Genomic DNA, 13,052 nt, shown 5'->3' on the forward strand with positions numbered 1-13,052 from the left:
TAGTCTGAAACTCTCAGCTACTACACCACATCGTTTTTTTGAGAGGTGGCTGCTGTTGAACAGTAGCAAGCAGCTAGGCCTGGGAGAGGCATGCGAGTCATGTGGTGTCAAGTCACCTGGTGGTTGCTGCTGGCCCTGGTGAGTCCTCCCTCAAAGGCCAAAACAGCCCTGGAAAGGGCCCTGTCCCCACCCACTGCCTTTTAATGACAAAAATCAAGGCTGGCAATACTGTTGTGGTTGTTTAGCAATGGCCACAGAAAACATTTTTTTTTTCTTAAAGCTACAGGCACTGCTTCTAGGGTTTGCTTTCTTTAGATTTCCTATTCCTCAGGGAAGCTACAGGCACTGCTTCTAGGGTTTATTTGCTTTAGATTTCCTATTCCTCAGGGAGGCGGAGGACCGTTTCTCTTGCACGCCCCCGTGGCCATTGTAGCATCGGCGGCCATAACCTTTTAAAGAGCACCTAACGAGAGCTGGGGGAGCCGGAATGACCTCTCGCGTGTGATGTCTGAGCGAGAGGTGGAATTTCATTACACTTGAGAGGTGGAATTTGCCCCTAGGAGTCCAAGGCCACCACCCCAAGGCTCAGGGAGGCGGGGGAACGTTTTGCCCCGCCCTGCGCCCGCCCACGGCCATTTAAGCTGCAGCCGACAGTGGCGGTGGCCATAACTTAACCAACAGCATTTGATGTGACATCACATGCGAGAGGTGGAATTTGCCCCAAGAAGTCCAAGGCCACCACCCCAAGGTTCAGGGAGGCGGGGAACGTTTTGCCCCACGCCCGACAGCGGCAGTGGCCATAACTTTTTAAAGACCCCCTAAGGAGGGCTGGGGGAGCCGGAATGATCTCTTGCGTGTGATGTCATGTGTGATGTGACATCACACGCGAGAGGCGGAATTTGCGCCAAGAAGTCCAAGGCCTACTCTCCATTATTCTCTATGGGCACTCATGTATTCCCTATGGGCAATCGTTGTCCTTAGTTTTAGTACGTCCCATGGGGTGTGTGTGCTGCTGCTGACCGATTAACAACAACCCTACACTGCTGTTTACTATTAACGGGCCCAAGGAGTTTGACGGAAAAAACAGAGGCTAAGAGAGGCAGACAATGACCCACACAACAACCCTGCAACGCAGTCCTCCCGTAATATCTCCATATTGCAAAGGAAAAGCACTCGAGGGCCGAGGCCTAATGCTCTTCCACGAAGGCGCTTTAGCCTCCTACCTTTCTTTTAAAAAAGGGCTACCGAACAATACCAGAAATCCAAGTGCACTTTTACTATCAGGCGTTTTTTCTACCTCTTTAGTGGAAAACCTCAGTTCCGTTTCACACCGGTAGTTTCTCTGTTACCTTCCCACCAAAGTGGTACCTATTTATCTACTTGCAATTTCTTGCTTTCGAACTGCTAGGTTGGCAGGAGTTTAGCCCCCTACCTTTCTTTTAAAAAAGGGCTACCGAACAATACCAGAAATCCAAGGGCACTTTTACTATCAGGCGTTTTTTCTACCTCTTTAGTGGAAAACCTCAGTTCCGTTTCACACCGGTAGTTTCTCGCCAAGTCCGGTTCCCTCCGAAAGGGTTGCTGGGAACTGTAGTCCCCCTGTTGCGCACGCTCAGCTCACACGCTGGCTGGGTCGGGAACAGAATGGCTGCCGGAGTGGGAGATTTCGGATCGGGGGGCCGGCTGGATCCGGGCGTGCTTATGGAGCAGGTCAAGGTGCAGATTGCCGTGGCCAACGCGCAGGAGCTGCTGCAGGTGCGAGGGGGCGGGGGGGGGAAGAGGTTTTACGACGGTTGAGCCTCCTGGGTCAGGAGTAGCTTGCTGAATCTTGGGTGTCAAAAAGACACTGCCCCCCATGTATCTTGGGAGCAGGCGAGCAGCTCTCATTGTTATGAAAAAAATTCACGGATCGTTAGCAAGCTTTAAACGCTGGTGGCTAAATGGAACTGCTTTATACAAGGGTTATCTATCCCTCCCTGAAAGCCAGATGGTGGGGGAGAAATCAAACGAGAAAAACCCACAACCTTCATGTATTGCTTGTGACCTTCCAGAGAGGGGCGGCTGCCTGCTTCTTCTTAAAAGCAGGATGGGGGGGTTAGGCTCTGGGGGGGACTGCTGTGGCGTTTCAGGTCTCTGCGGAGGAGTATTTTGACCTATCTTTTACAGCAAAAGGCACTGGGAGAGGTGACTACCCACAGCTGTTAGCCAGGATGGCAAGTTAGAACCTCCAGGTGCAGGAAGGCCTTCCCCACCCTGCTTTTGGGCTTTCCATTGGAAACAGTGTAGCCTAGTTCTTAGAGTCCACTGAGCTAGGATCTTGAAGACCTGGGTTCAACTCTCCACTCTGCCGTAGGAACTCAAGTCTGTCTCAGCCTAGCCTATCTCATGGGGTTGTTCTGAGGATAAAGTGGAGGAGAAAGATGCATGAGGTTCTGAGCGCCTTAGAAGGACAAGATTGACCTCCCTTGAGAACAGAACACGGGGCCAAGTGGGCCCACCTGGATGCCTGCCTTCGAAGGTGTTTTGAAAACGAAGTCTTGTGCATTAATGGAGTGTTGTTACCTGCCCTGCTTCTTGGACCTCTCACCGCCATCTGCCTGGCCGGGCTGGGGCCGCAGCTGGACTTTGGTCTGCTTCTGCAGGGCCGTTTTTTCTCAGCGAGGGAGGTCAGGGAGAGGGAAGAGAGGCCTGCTCCGGCCACGTCTTAATGGGCAGGACGTAGCTGTTTCCAGGTGTGGGATAGGGTGCGGGCTTGCCCTCCTGGATGCAGGTTTTTGTATGGAGTCGGGGGTCTTAATCTGTGCTTGCAGGGGGGGGGCTGTCCAGCAGTACATGCCTCAGTGCTGCTTATGAGACAGATGGTCAGAGAGGGATGTGTGTCTTATTGGGGCAATTCCTAGAGCTCCGTGCCAGTGTTCTTCACTGTTCTGCATCATCAAAAGGGAGAGGGGAGATCAAACAACACTTTAGTATGGCAACACAAACAAGCCATGCTGGAGTTTAGAAGCAGCCTGCCCTCCAAAGTGGCATCTGGTAGGTGGCCTTGAAGTGCCGGCCCTGCCCCGCACAAGGATGGTGGTGGCATCTGTACCTGGAGCCTGCCGCTAACCAACCCCATGCTCTGCAAGTGGGCGAGAAAGCAGCAACACTGATTGAGCAACCCTTCAAAAGGTCAAATGCATCAAAATCGGCTTCCCTACGTTCACCTGACCAACTCCTTCCCCAGCTTGTCTGGGATACACAGAGGCGTTTGTGGTGGTTGCAGTCCAGAGTGTTGAGTTTGCTTTGTAAACCGGCCATGGAAAGGTAGCAAGGCTTTATTTTTCTCTCTCCATTTTGTGTTTGGCTCTTCTGTCTCCTTTTGTGCCAATCTCCCCCCTTTCTCCTTGCAGAGAATGACAGACAAGTGTTTCCGAAAATGTATTGGGAAACCTGGAAGTTCCCTGGATAACTCTGAGCAGGTGAGCGCTTGTAAAAACAGCACTGCGGTGTTGACCCGGTTGCTTTGTCTGCTGCTTTCTGCTGAGTGTGGTGTTCAACCCATTACATGCCCTCTGTCTGGCATGAGGCTTTTTTGCTTCCTAACTCTTTGCTGAAGGGCTTGCTTTCCATGCAGAAGGTCCCAGCTTCAATTCCTGACATCTTTAGTAAGGAATATCAGGGTAAAAGTGTTGGGAAAGGTCTTGTTTTCTGCCTAAGACCCTGGAGAACTCTGGCCAGTCAGAGGAGATGATATCTGGCTGGATGGACCAATGGCCTGACTTGGTAGAAGGCAGCTTTGAATGTTTATAGTTACTCCAATAGCAGAGGTTGAGGTTGGACAGAAGTGCCTCCCCTACCGCATATGGGCTCTCTCCGTGCCGCCCACCCTACCACATTCCTATATTTTGTGACCCGGCCTTCCTTCTCTTCACAGAAATGTATTGCTATGTGTATGGACCGGTACATGGACGCCTGGAACACCGTCTCACGAGCATACAACTCTCGATTGCAGAGGGAGCGAGCCAACATGTGAAGGGGTCATTGTGGGGCCGCAGAGCCCCCAGGACGGACTGATCACAGGGCTTCTATGCCCAGGGGGAAAGGGTGTCAGTCAGAAATCGGAACAGTGTGGTTAACCAGGATGGGAGTGGACAGGATACTGTGGATTCGAAGACGGGGCTCACCGTGTATGGCAAGAATTAAATGAAAGCTTGGTGTCGTCTTTTCTCCTCTTGTCTTTGCTTTCCCTGCCGGGTCATAAGAAGCACTGCTGCTCACCAGTGTCCAGGTTGCTGTGGGCCTCTGATAAAGAAACAGGGAGGGTGGCTACTTCTGGCAGCCAGAGAGTCCCTTGCGGCAAACCTGGTCAGCTCAGGACGCACTCTGGGGCAGCGAAGGAGGAAGGGCTGGGAGGTGAGAAATAATCCCTGATGATTCATATCCGCTCCTCCAGGCCTGCTTTCTGGGGTGCCCTGGTGCCCCTTACAAGAGGGTTGACCCTCTGGAGTTTCCAGATCGTCTTTTTAGGACCCAGGTGTGGTGAACCTGGACGCTCTAAGGAAGATTTAAAGCCTGTCTCCTCTGGGAGGGAGAGTAACTGTCCTTCCCTGCTCTATGCTGGTGGGACAGAACTTTGTCTGTGAGGCCTTGGAAGGGTTTTGCCACACTGGCAGTCCTCCACAAGTATGTAGCAAGGGCTATCCCATAAAAGGAACATCTGAGCACTGGCTGATGTGCAAATGCACCAGAACTCCCAAATGGCAGCAGTTAGAGTAAGATGAAAAATCAGTGTACCGTGGACCCGTTTCTCACTGAAGAAAAGGAGAGAAGAGATTGGGTGTATAGCCCACCCTTCACTACCCGAAGGAGTCTCAGAGCAGCTTACAAACTCCTTTCCCTTCCCCTCCCCACAACAGACACCCTGTGAGGTAGGTGGGGCTGAGAGAGCTCTTTTGAGGACTGCTCTTGAGGGAACAGCTCTGAAAGGACTTAGGACTGACCCAAGGTCACACCAGCAGCTGCATGTGGAGGAGTGGGGAATCAAACCTGGTTCTCTCCGATTAGAGTTTGCGCTTCTAAACACGACACCAAACTGGCCAGTGGGGCAGGATGTCTGGACATGTGAGACGGCGTGTACTTCCATACAGAAAATTCCCTCCACATAGAAACGAGCAGGAGACAGAGAAGGCGAAACATGCTAGTTTTCTATGCCAGAGCTTTTTTGGGGTACAGAACAGCATTCAGGGGTCAGATGCCTTCACGCGTGTGCTAAAATGGTACAGGTCAGGTGTGGGTTTGCCACCCCAAGGGACACTTTTTATCTATTTTTTTCCGAGTCAGGTTTCCAAACATGTTCTGGTGAGAAAAAGGGGTAAAAGAGGAACATGATGTGTGTCTGTGTTTTGAAAAGCCGCCTTTCCTAAAAACCATGAGTTCTGGAAGCTTGGACTTCTCTTTTAATGAAACACGAGGTTTGCAAGATGGCAAATTCCGCGGCGGCTGTTTCTCTTGCACAGCAAGACTGGCGCATAACCCCCACACACACACAAAACTCCACGGGCAGCAATTTAAGGTGTCTTCCTTAAATTGGTGAGCGATTTTTGCGGCCTAAAGGTGCCCTCTCTCCCACTGGCTCCCCAGGGTGGAGTTGTGGGGCCGGAGACCCTCTGCTGTGGGGGCAGGGCCAGCCACCTGCCCTGAGGAGCTGGAAGTGGCCCGGGCATGAGGTATAGCAAGAAGTAATATCAGCCAGTTAGGGGAACAATCTTTCCCTGACCCTCCCCAAGTCCGGGAAACCCCTCAGCAAGGGCCACTGGGTTAGGGCACAGGCCCCTCTACCCCGAGACAGCAGAGACCCAGGGAGACCTCGCCTGCCCCTGCCACCTCGCACGATGTCGAATTGAGACAGGAGGCCCTCTTTTATTGAGAGAAAGCGTTTTCTAAATCTGCTCCTTTGTTAAATGCTGGGGGGGGGGAGCTCTCTCCACAGCTTCTGGTCAGGCGCAAACGTCCCGTGCGGGGCAAAGCCCGCGGCTCCCGTGTGGGTTCGCTCCGTCCTATGATGTTGCCGTCTCTTCTCCCTGAGTGGCGCTGGGGCTCACACCTTGAGATGCTGCCCGATCCAACCCCGCACCGCCGTCACCCTGGTGTAAACGCCGGGGAAGAAAGGCCGTGCGCAGCCGTAGCCCCAGCTGGTGACGCCTGCCAGGAACCACCTCCCTGAAGGCTCTTTGCAGGCTAGGGGTCCACCTGCGTCGCCCTGCAAAACAGAGACGCCAGTTTAGAGAGCCCGACCAACTCCTTTGTGTTGACCGTGCGATGCAGCTGTGGTCCAGGTGAGCTGCTCTCTGAGCCAAATGACCAATCCAGAGAAGCCCAGTTAATTCGGGCCAGAACAAGCCAGCTGTAAGGGCTGTGCCTGCGGCGTTCGTTTGGTGCCTGACTGCGTTTTTAGGCGAAGGGAGATTGCCGGGGATCAGCAGCAGCTGGCGTTGGGAGCGCCACCCAGCCACGAAAGGAAGGCGAGGGTGCTGGCCGGACTCACCGAGCAGCTGTCGACCGTGCCCTGCAGGAAGCCGGCGCACACCATCCTCCCGCTGATCTGGATGGGGTAGAACTTCTTGCAGTCTTGCTCTCCGATCAGGTTCACGGCAGCCTTCTGCAAGTGCTTGGACATCAGACCTAGGCAGGAGGGGACAGGACAGTGTGAGCGGAACGGGCGCCATTGGCTTCATCAAACAGAAGCCTGTGTGCCAGAGCAGCTAACAAGGCAAGCCACAACCTCGGATGTCCCCAGTCAAAATATCACCTCCGTAACAAACTCAGCCTCAGCTTATCTGCCATAGTAGACGGAGGGAGAGGGAGCGGCTGGCCTACATTCAAGGGCTGTTTGCAAGGATCGTGAGAAGATAACGAACGCAAAGTGCTTTGAGAAGTGTTGTAGTGGGGTGGATCCAACCATCCTCCAAGGAGTCCTGACTCTTTAATTTTCATTTATTAATGTTATTCATAGTCCACCTTTCTCACTTGGACTCGAGGCGGATTACACAGGGTGAGTCAATACAATCGACAGATTCAGTAAACAATGCAACAGGATCAGGGTTGTGGAACCAACCAGAGGTCTAAAAACAGAACTGAAGCAAGACTTAAGTATTAACATGATACATTAAAATGATGCAAAATTCCATAGTAGGATCCTAGTTTCGGCAAGCTAGACGCAGAAGCACAGACCACAGTCCCTAATAATTTTTCCAAGTAACTTTGTGAATCATTTGGCACAATAGAAAAGAGCAAGAGTCCAGTAGCACCTTAGAGACTAACAACATATGTGGCTGGGTATGAGCTTCTGTGACTCACGAATCCTCTTACCCTGCCACGAATTTTGTTAGTCTTTAAGGTGCTACTGGACTCTTGCACTTTTCAACTGCTACAGACAGACTATCGCGGCTGCCTAGGCTGATCTATGATCTATTTAGTACGATGCAACTCCAATGCCTGCATAGAAAAGCCCTGTTGAATATTTCAGTTCTAGCTAGTGGGGGCCTCCCAGACCTCCTTATGCAGGCCGTTCTATACGGTGGGGGCCACAGCAATGAAGACCCATGAATCGGCAGTTGTTGATTTTGCCCATTTCCAGGTTGACGCCTGCGGAAGCCCCTGCAGATATGACTGAAACTGTCGTGGCAGAGCATGGGGGAGAGGCGGTCTTGCAGATAGGAGGGTCTTAACGTAAGTGGTTCTTCCTCCAACAGAAGATCCCCATAAATTGGAGAAAGACTCCTTAGGCTGAAGGAAGGCCTGGAGATCTAGCCTTCATAAAATACTGTTACTAGACAGTGTGGATTTCTGCAAAAGCCTCGTGAATGTTTCCCCAACCCCAGAACACTTGACTGCCTGTTCTTCCCAAGTTGCCTTTTTGCATGTAAGTAAATCCCTTAATCTGGGATGCCTCAAAAGAGTCTTGCGTGGTGGTTTGTTTTTAGCATTGCCTTCGTGTAAAATAAGGAGCTGCGGTGGCTCAAGTGGTTAAGACGCTGAACTGCAGGCTGTGGAAGGCCGGTAGTTCAGCAGTTCGAGCCCCGAGTGTGCCGCATGACGGAGTGAGCTCCCGTCTCTAGTTCCAGCTCCTGCCAACCTAGCAGTTCGAAAGCAAGAAATTGCAAGTAGATAAATAGGTACCACTTCGGTGGGAAGGTAATAGCGTTCCGTGCGCCTTGGTGTTTAGTCATGCCGGCCACATGACCACGGAAACGTCTTCGGACAGCGCTGGCTCTTCAGCTTTGAAACTGAGATGAGCACCGCAACCCTAGAGTCGGACTCGACTGGCTTTCGAGCAAGGGAACCTTTACCTTTTACCTTGTGTGAAATATAGCAACCATGTATTTGTCTGTCTGCTTCTGAATTTGCAGTCGGGACACTGAAGTTGTTCTTGAGGGGCCCCCCCGATCCTTACCTCCCTCCTTAGTGGAGCCCCAGCCGGTGATGAAGCACCGCACCCCTTCGCTGAAGACGTGGGAGCTGTCCGGTATGCAGATGGGCCTGATGGTGCTGGTGTAGCGCAGGGGGAAAGCCAGCTCCAGGAGGGCCACGTCGTAGTCCAGCGTGTAGACGTTGTAAAATGGGTGCCTGTGGATGTGGAAGATTCTCTCCACTCTCCCATCCAGGCCACTGAGGAACGGTGTCCCCAGGATGGCAACCCACATCTTGGGGTCACTGTAACTGTAAGAGAGCGCCTGAGTTAGCACAGAAAGTGCTGGAGCCAGACCAGCCAGATGGTGCTGTCTGCCTCCGGGGGAGTCTAGAGGAAGTTTAACTCTCGGCCTGGCTGCAAGCCTGACTCTGGATTAAGGCCGCTTATCCGTGAAAAATTGCCCTAAGTGCTTCTTTTGTTTCTCAAGTCATAGTATGTTCTACTACGTTCAGAGGGGTGTTACCCTGTTGCAGCAAAAGGAGGGGTCTTGTGACACCTTGAAGACTAACAAAATTTTATTCTGGCTACAATAAAAAATGTTGGTCTTTAAAACGCCACGGGCATCCAAGATATACGGTGTCTCTATCTCCCTGTTCTTTGAAGCGGAATGTTCCTTAAAGCAGCGCGCCAGTTTGGTGTAGTGGTTAAGTGCGCGGACTCTAATCTGGGAGAACCGGGTTTGATTCCCCACTCCTCCACTTGCACCTGGCTGGATGACCTTGGGTCAGTCACAAGCTCTGGCGCAGCTGTCCTTGAAAAAGGGCAGTTTCTGTCAGAGTTGTCTCAGTCCCACCCACCTCACAGGGTGTCTGTTGTGGGGAGGGGAAGGGAAAGGAGTTTGTAAACCGCTCAGACTCCCAAGTGAAGGGCGGGGTATAAATCCAATCTCTTCTTCTTCTTCTAAACCAAGGCAACAGTGCCACCTGATGGTAATTGCAGGAACAACAAGCCTACATCCCATGTAAAAATACCAGATTTTTCCGAGGAACAAGCTCATGCAGTTCATGACCGCAAAGGGCAGCCCGCAGTTATCAGCACCCCACCCCACCCAGCCAAGGCCCAACTCACATGTCGAAGCAATGAGCAGCCGACAGCAGCCACCGCTCGCCGATCACGACTGCCCCGCACTTGTGCTCCTTCCTCCGCAGCCACAGGCTCACCTGCCACGGCCACTCCCCACGGGCCGCTCCGCTGCCCCCCACGATCTTGCCAAAGGCCACCGTGGGGATCAAGCCGCAAGCTGCAAGGAAGAGAATGTGGCAGGAGCACTGCGCTGTACAGGATCTATACAGAGGATGGGGGGGGGGGACGGGACAGGACTGGATCCAGCTTTTCACTGGTTCTGGCTTTTATGGCCAGCTGGCCATGCTTGCAACCCCTATCCCATTACCCGATTCCATCCCTGTAGAACAGAACAGAACAGAAAGCCAGTGCAGTGTAGTGGTCAAGAGTGCTGGACTGCTATCCGGGAGTACCTGGCTCTGAATCCCTACTTGTGCCGTGGAAGCTCGCTGGATGACCTTGGGCCAGTCACTCTCTTTTGTCCTAACCTACCTCATAGGGCTGGTTGGGAGGATAACACGGGAGGAGAGGAGAATGATGTGAGCTGCTTTGGGTTCCCCACTGGGGAAATAAATAACCATCGTATGGCATTGTGTTTGGAATTGCCAGGAGATCCTAGAAGCGATTGTTGGGCCACCAAAGCTGTAGCTCTTTTTTTGGCACCACTAGGTGGCGAGCTATGCTTATTTTTAGGCTGAGAGTGCTGTGACTTGCCGAAGGTCACCCAGCTAGCTTCAAGCGGGGAAGTGGGGAATCGAACCCAGTTCTTCAGATTAGAGTCCACTGCTCTTAACTACTACATCAAACTCAGAAGGAGGGGATAAATGAATTAAATAAATAGAAGAAGCACCTTGAAGGGCACAGTTGGGGGGGGGCAGTTTCTGATCACAGTTTTTATGTACATACTTGTATTGGATTGCTGCAGTGTGGAAAAATAAGGGCCTGGCTGGATCAGACCGAGGTAGGGCCCCGTCTACCCACCTCCAGCATCCTATTTCCAGCAGTACCCTCTCGGGAAGCTTATCAGCAGGCTATGAAAGCAACAGCCCTTCCCTGCTGTTAGGTCAATCGCCTCTGAACATGGAGGTTCCATTGAGCTACCGTGGTTAAGGCTATTAAAAATCGCTTGTCCACGAATGTGTCCACTCCTAGAGAGAGGGCGTTAGCGGTGGGGCTTTTCCCCTGGCACAATGAGCCTTCCCGGATTCAAAAGGGTCTTCCTTGCATCGGGGCAAGGCTTCTTGCAATGCAGAAAGGCATCCCCGCTGGCAGAACCAGGCCTGCAGGGACCAACCCGTGGCTGGGGTAGCATTCGATGGCTTCGTTAAAGAGCCAGACTCCTACAGCTTGGGGTTGCACAAGGACTGCTGCCCTGACCTGCCTGGGCCAGGCTAGCCCGATGTTATCAGCTCCGGGAAGTTGGCACCCCTGGCCAGTATTTGGTATGGGAGACCTCCAAGGAATACCAGGGTCATGATGCAGAGGCAGGCAATGGCCAAGCACCTCTGAACACCTCTTGCCTTGAAAACCCTCCAGGGTCGCCGTAAGTCAGCTGTGACAGAATTTTCCTCCTCCGCCGCCACCACCACCACCACCACACAAGGGCTGTTGGTTAGACTACAGCCTCTAGGAATCGATCTGGGGCTGGAGAAAAAGAAGCCAGTGGGAAGGACAGGGTAGCAGTGTCAGAGGACTTACTGCAGTTCCATTCATCTCGGCCGTTGCTGCAGTCCACAATGTCGTCACACTCTGGGTTCAGTTTCCCAATGCAGACTTTGCTGGAGCACTTGAAAGTGGTCAGCGTGCACGGTACAACTGGGGGAGCAGTTTGCAAACCGGGTTAACGCACGCAGAGAATTGTTACCCTCCTCTCACCAAGGAACTAGATTTGTAAACTTCTGTTCACAGCTGATTATTGTGGCCAATTGGGTTATAAAGCAGGTCTGACCTTCCCACATGTGACGGAGCCCGGGGGGGGGGGATGTCCTCCTTCCCTAACTTAAGGTTTGGACTAGAGTGGATTTAAGCCACAGCAAAATGCCCTCTGGGAAGTGTCAAGCTTCCTCATGCTCACTGAGGTCATGAAAGGGCTTTTTTCCAGAACTGCAGCTCAGCTCTTGTCTCTGCAGGGCAGCTGCTCTCTGCATGTGGTGCTCTGCAGGGCAGCTGCTCTCTGCATGTAGCGTTCTGGATTGTCTTGTTTGGGGGAGGTGAAGGGTGTGAGATCCTGCCTGATAGCAGATGATGCATTTCCAGATTCATTCTTCACCCCAAGTGGGCAAATCCCTGTATTAGGGAGGGCAAGATCTGGACCAGAGGCACACAGCCCACCCATGCAAATTCACCCATGTGGGACTGATGTGTCCCTCAGAGTCTTTGCTTATCCCCACATGTACCTGGGAACTGGATGATCTTCGGCGTGCTCGCTAGTGGTGTAGATACGGTGCCAGCACTGGTGCTTGGATCGGGGGTTGTCTGGCTAGTCGTCTGGGTAGTGCCGGGTGAGCTGGAGGTGGTGCCAGCCGTGGTCTTGGAGGTGGACGTGAGGGTGGTGCTGGGGCGGGGCGAGATGGTGTCCAGGATCCAGCCTTTGAGCTTGGTGATCCGGGTGTACACCCCTGGCTTCCTGGGCTGTGCGCAGCCGGCCCCCCAGCTCACCAGCCCTGCCAAGTAGAACACACCAGGCGTCTCCTCGCATGTCAGGGGTCCGCCAGAGTCACCCTGGAGAGAAGGAAGCATTCAGGAAGGGCGCTCGGAGCCGTTTCCAGGGGTACCTCTGGCATTCACCCGCTGGGAATTCCCCACCCTCACTAGGCTGATGGGACGTGAAGCCAGAATCAGTGTTGGACTTCCTAAGTATCCCTTAAGACAGGGATGCTAGGAGCTCTCTGATATCACACAAAGCACTTCAGTGCCCCTTATTGTATTTCGGTTAACTGCAATGCATTGCAAATTAACCTCCCAGGGTATTTTTCTACATATTCCATTACAGGCACAGGGGGAGGGGGAAGGCACCTTATCCATGAGTGTTTAATGGGTCTTTAAAGGTGGGTACTCAGGTACTGGAGAGGAGAGGAGAGCCAAAACAAAGCATCCCCTTTGTTTTATTTATTTATTTATTTAAACTTATATCCTGCCCTCCCCGGAGGCTCAGGGCGGTTAACAGGGGCATACGCCCAATAATAACAATAAAACCAGTATAAAATACACAGTAATACAGAAACAGTTAAATAATTAACTAAATTCATAAAACAGTTCGGTGCTTCCCTACTCAATTCCAAATTTTTACAATCAAGATGGTTGGATTAGAACTGTAGTGTCATGGAACAGCTCAGGAGGTCAGTTTTACACAAGAACAGGACTGCCGCCTACTGCAGTGCTAAATGTACGCATCCCTTTGCTTCTGCCTTTGTAACCTGCTTTCTGCATTAATGCCACGCCTTAAGATGGTTTTTATTGCCTCGGAGGGGTTTTTTTGTTTGCCTTGTTTCCCAATTCTGCAATCCTCATCCTGCTGTGTTGCTTATTGGAGGCCTTT

The 13,052-nt window shown here is 52.3% G+C and overlaps 2 protein-coding genes across 2 annotated transcripts in view; one reads left to right on the forward strand and one right to left on the reverse strand.

Annotated features, from left to right (window-relative positions):
* The first annotated feature begins 1,609 nt into the window (after positions 1–1,609).
* TIMM13 (translocase of inner mitochondrial membrane 13 homolog (yeast)) lies at positions 1,610–4,203 on the forward strand. The gene is made up of 3 exons (XM_015420848.1): positions 1,610–1,755; positions 3,393–3,461; positions 3,917–4,203. Exons 1-3 carry the CDS (start codon positions 1,645–1,647, stop codon positions 4,013–4,015), a joined length of 279 nt encoding a protein of 92 aa, XP_015276334.1. The 5' UTR covers positions 1,610–1,644; the 3' UTR covers positions 4,016–4,203.
* A 1,816-nt stretch (positions 4,204–6,019) lies between these two features.
* The window catches only part of TMPRSS9 (transmembrane protease, serine 9), a 32,813-nt gene continuing 25,780 nt past the window's right edge, over positions 6,020–13,052 (reverse strand). Inside the window, exons 13-19 of the mRNA XM_015420842.1 lie at positions 11,911–12,235; positions 11,213–11,329; positions 9,928–9,959; positions 9,521–9,657; positions 8,435–8,700; positions 6,527–6,663; positions 6,020–6,241 (exon numbers count right to left, since the gene is read on the reverse strand). Coding sequence (XP_015276328.1) covers positions 6,080–6,241; positions 6,527–6,663; positions 8,435–8,700; positions 9,521–9,657; positions 9,928–9,959; positions 11,213–11,329; positions 11,911–12,235 — 1,176 coding nt within the window. The 3' untranslated portion in view covers positions 6,020–6,079. The remainder of the gene's footprint in view (positions 6,242–6,526; positions 6,664–8,434; positions 8,701–9,520; positions 9,658–9,927; positions 9,960–11,212; positions 11,330–11,910; positions 12,236–13,052) is intronic.

The sequence above is a fragment of the Gekko japonicus genome, unplaced genomic scaffold (genome assembly GCF_001447785.1).
Source record: "Gekko japonicus isolate JY-2015 unplaced genomic scaffold, Gekko_japonicus_V1.1 scaffold2173, whole genome shotgun sequence".
Classification (NCBI taxonomy): Eukaryota; Metazoa; Chordata; class Lepidosauria; order Squamata; family Gekkonidae; genus Gekko; species Gekko japonicus.

What these genes read in the sequence shown, in the direction of transcription:
- TIMM13 (XM_015420848.1), top strand. Translation starts at nt 1,645, where the DNA reads ATGGCTGCCGGAGTGGGAGATTTCGGATCGGGGGGCCGGCTGGATCCG. An exon ending in ACGCGCAGGAGCTGCTGCAG is followed by an intron (nt 1,756 to 3,392) that starts GTGCGAGGGGGC and finishes TTCTCCTTGCAG; the next exon opens with AGAATGACAGACAAGTGTTT. An exon ending in CCCTGGATAACTCTGAGCAG is followed by an intron (nt 3,462 to 3,916) that starts GTGAGCGCTTGT and finishes TTCTCTTCACAG; the next exon opens with AAATGTATTGCTATGTGTAT.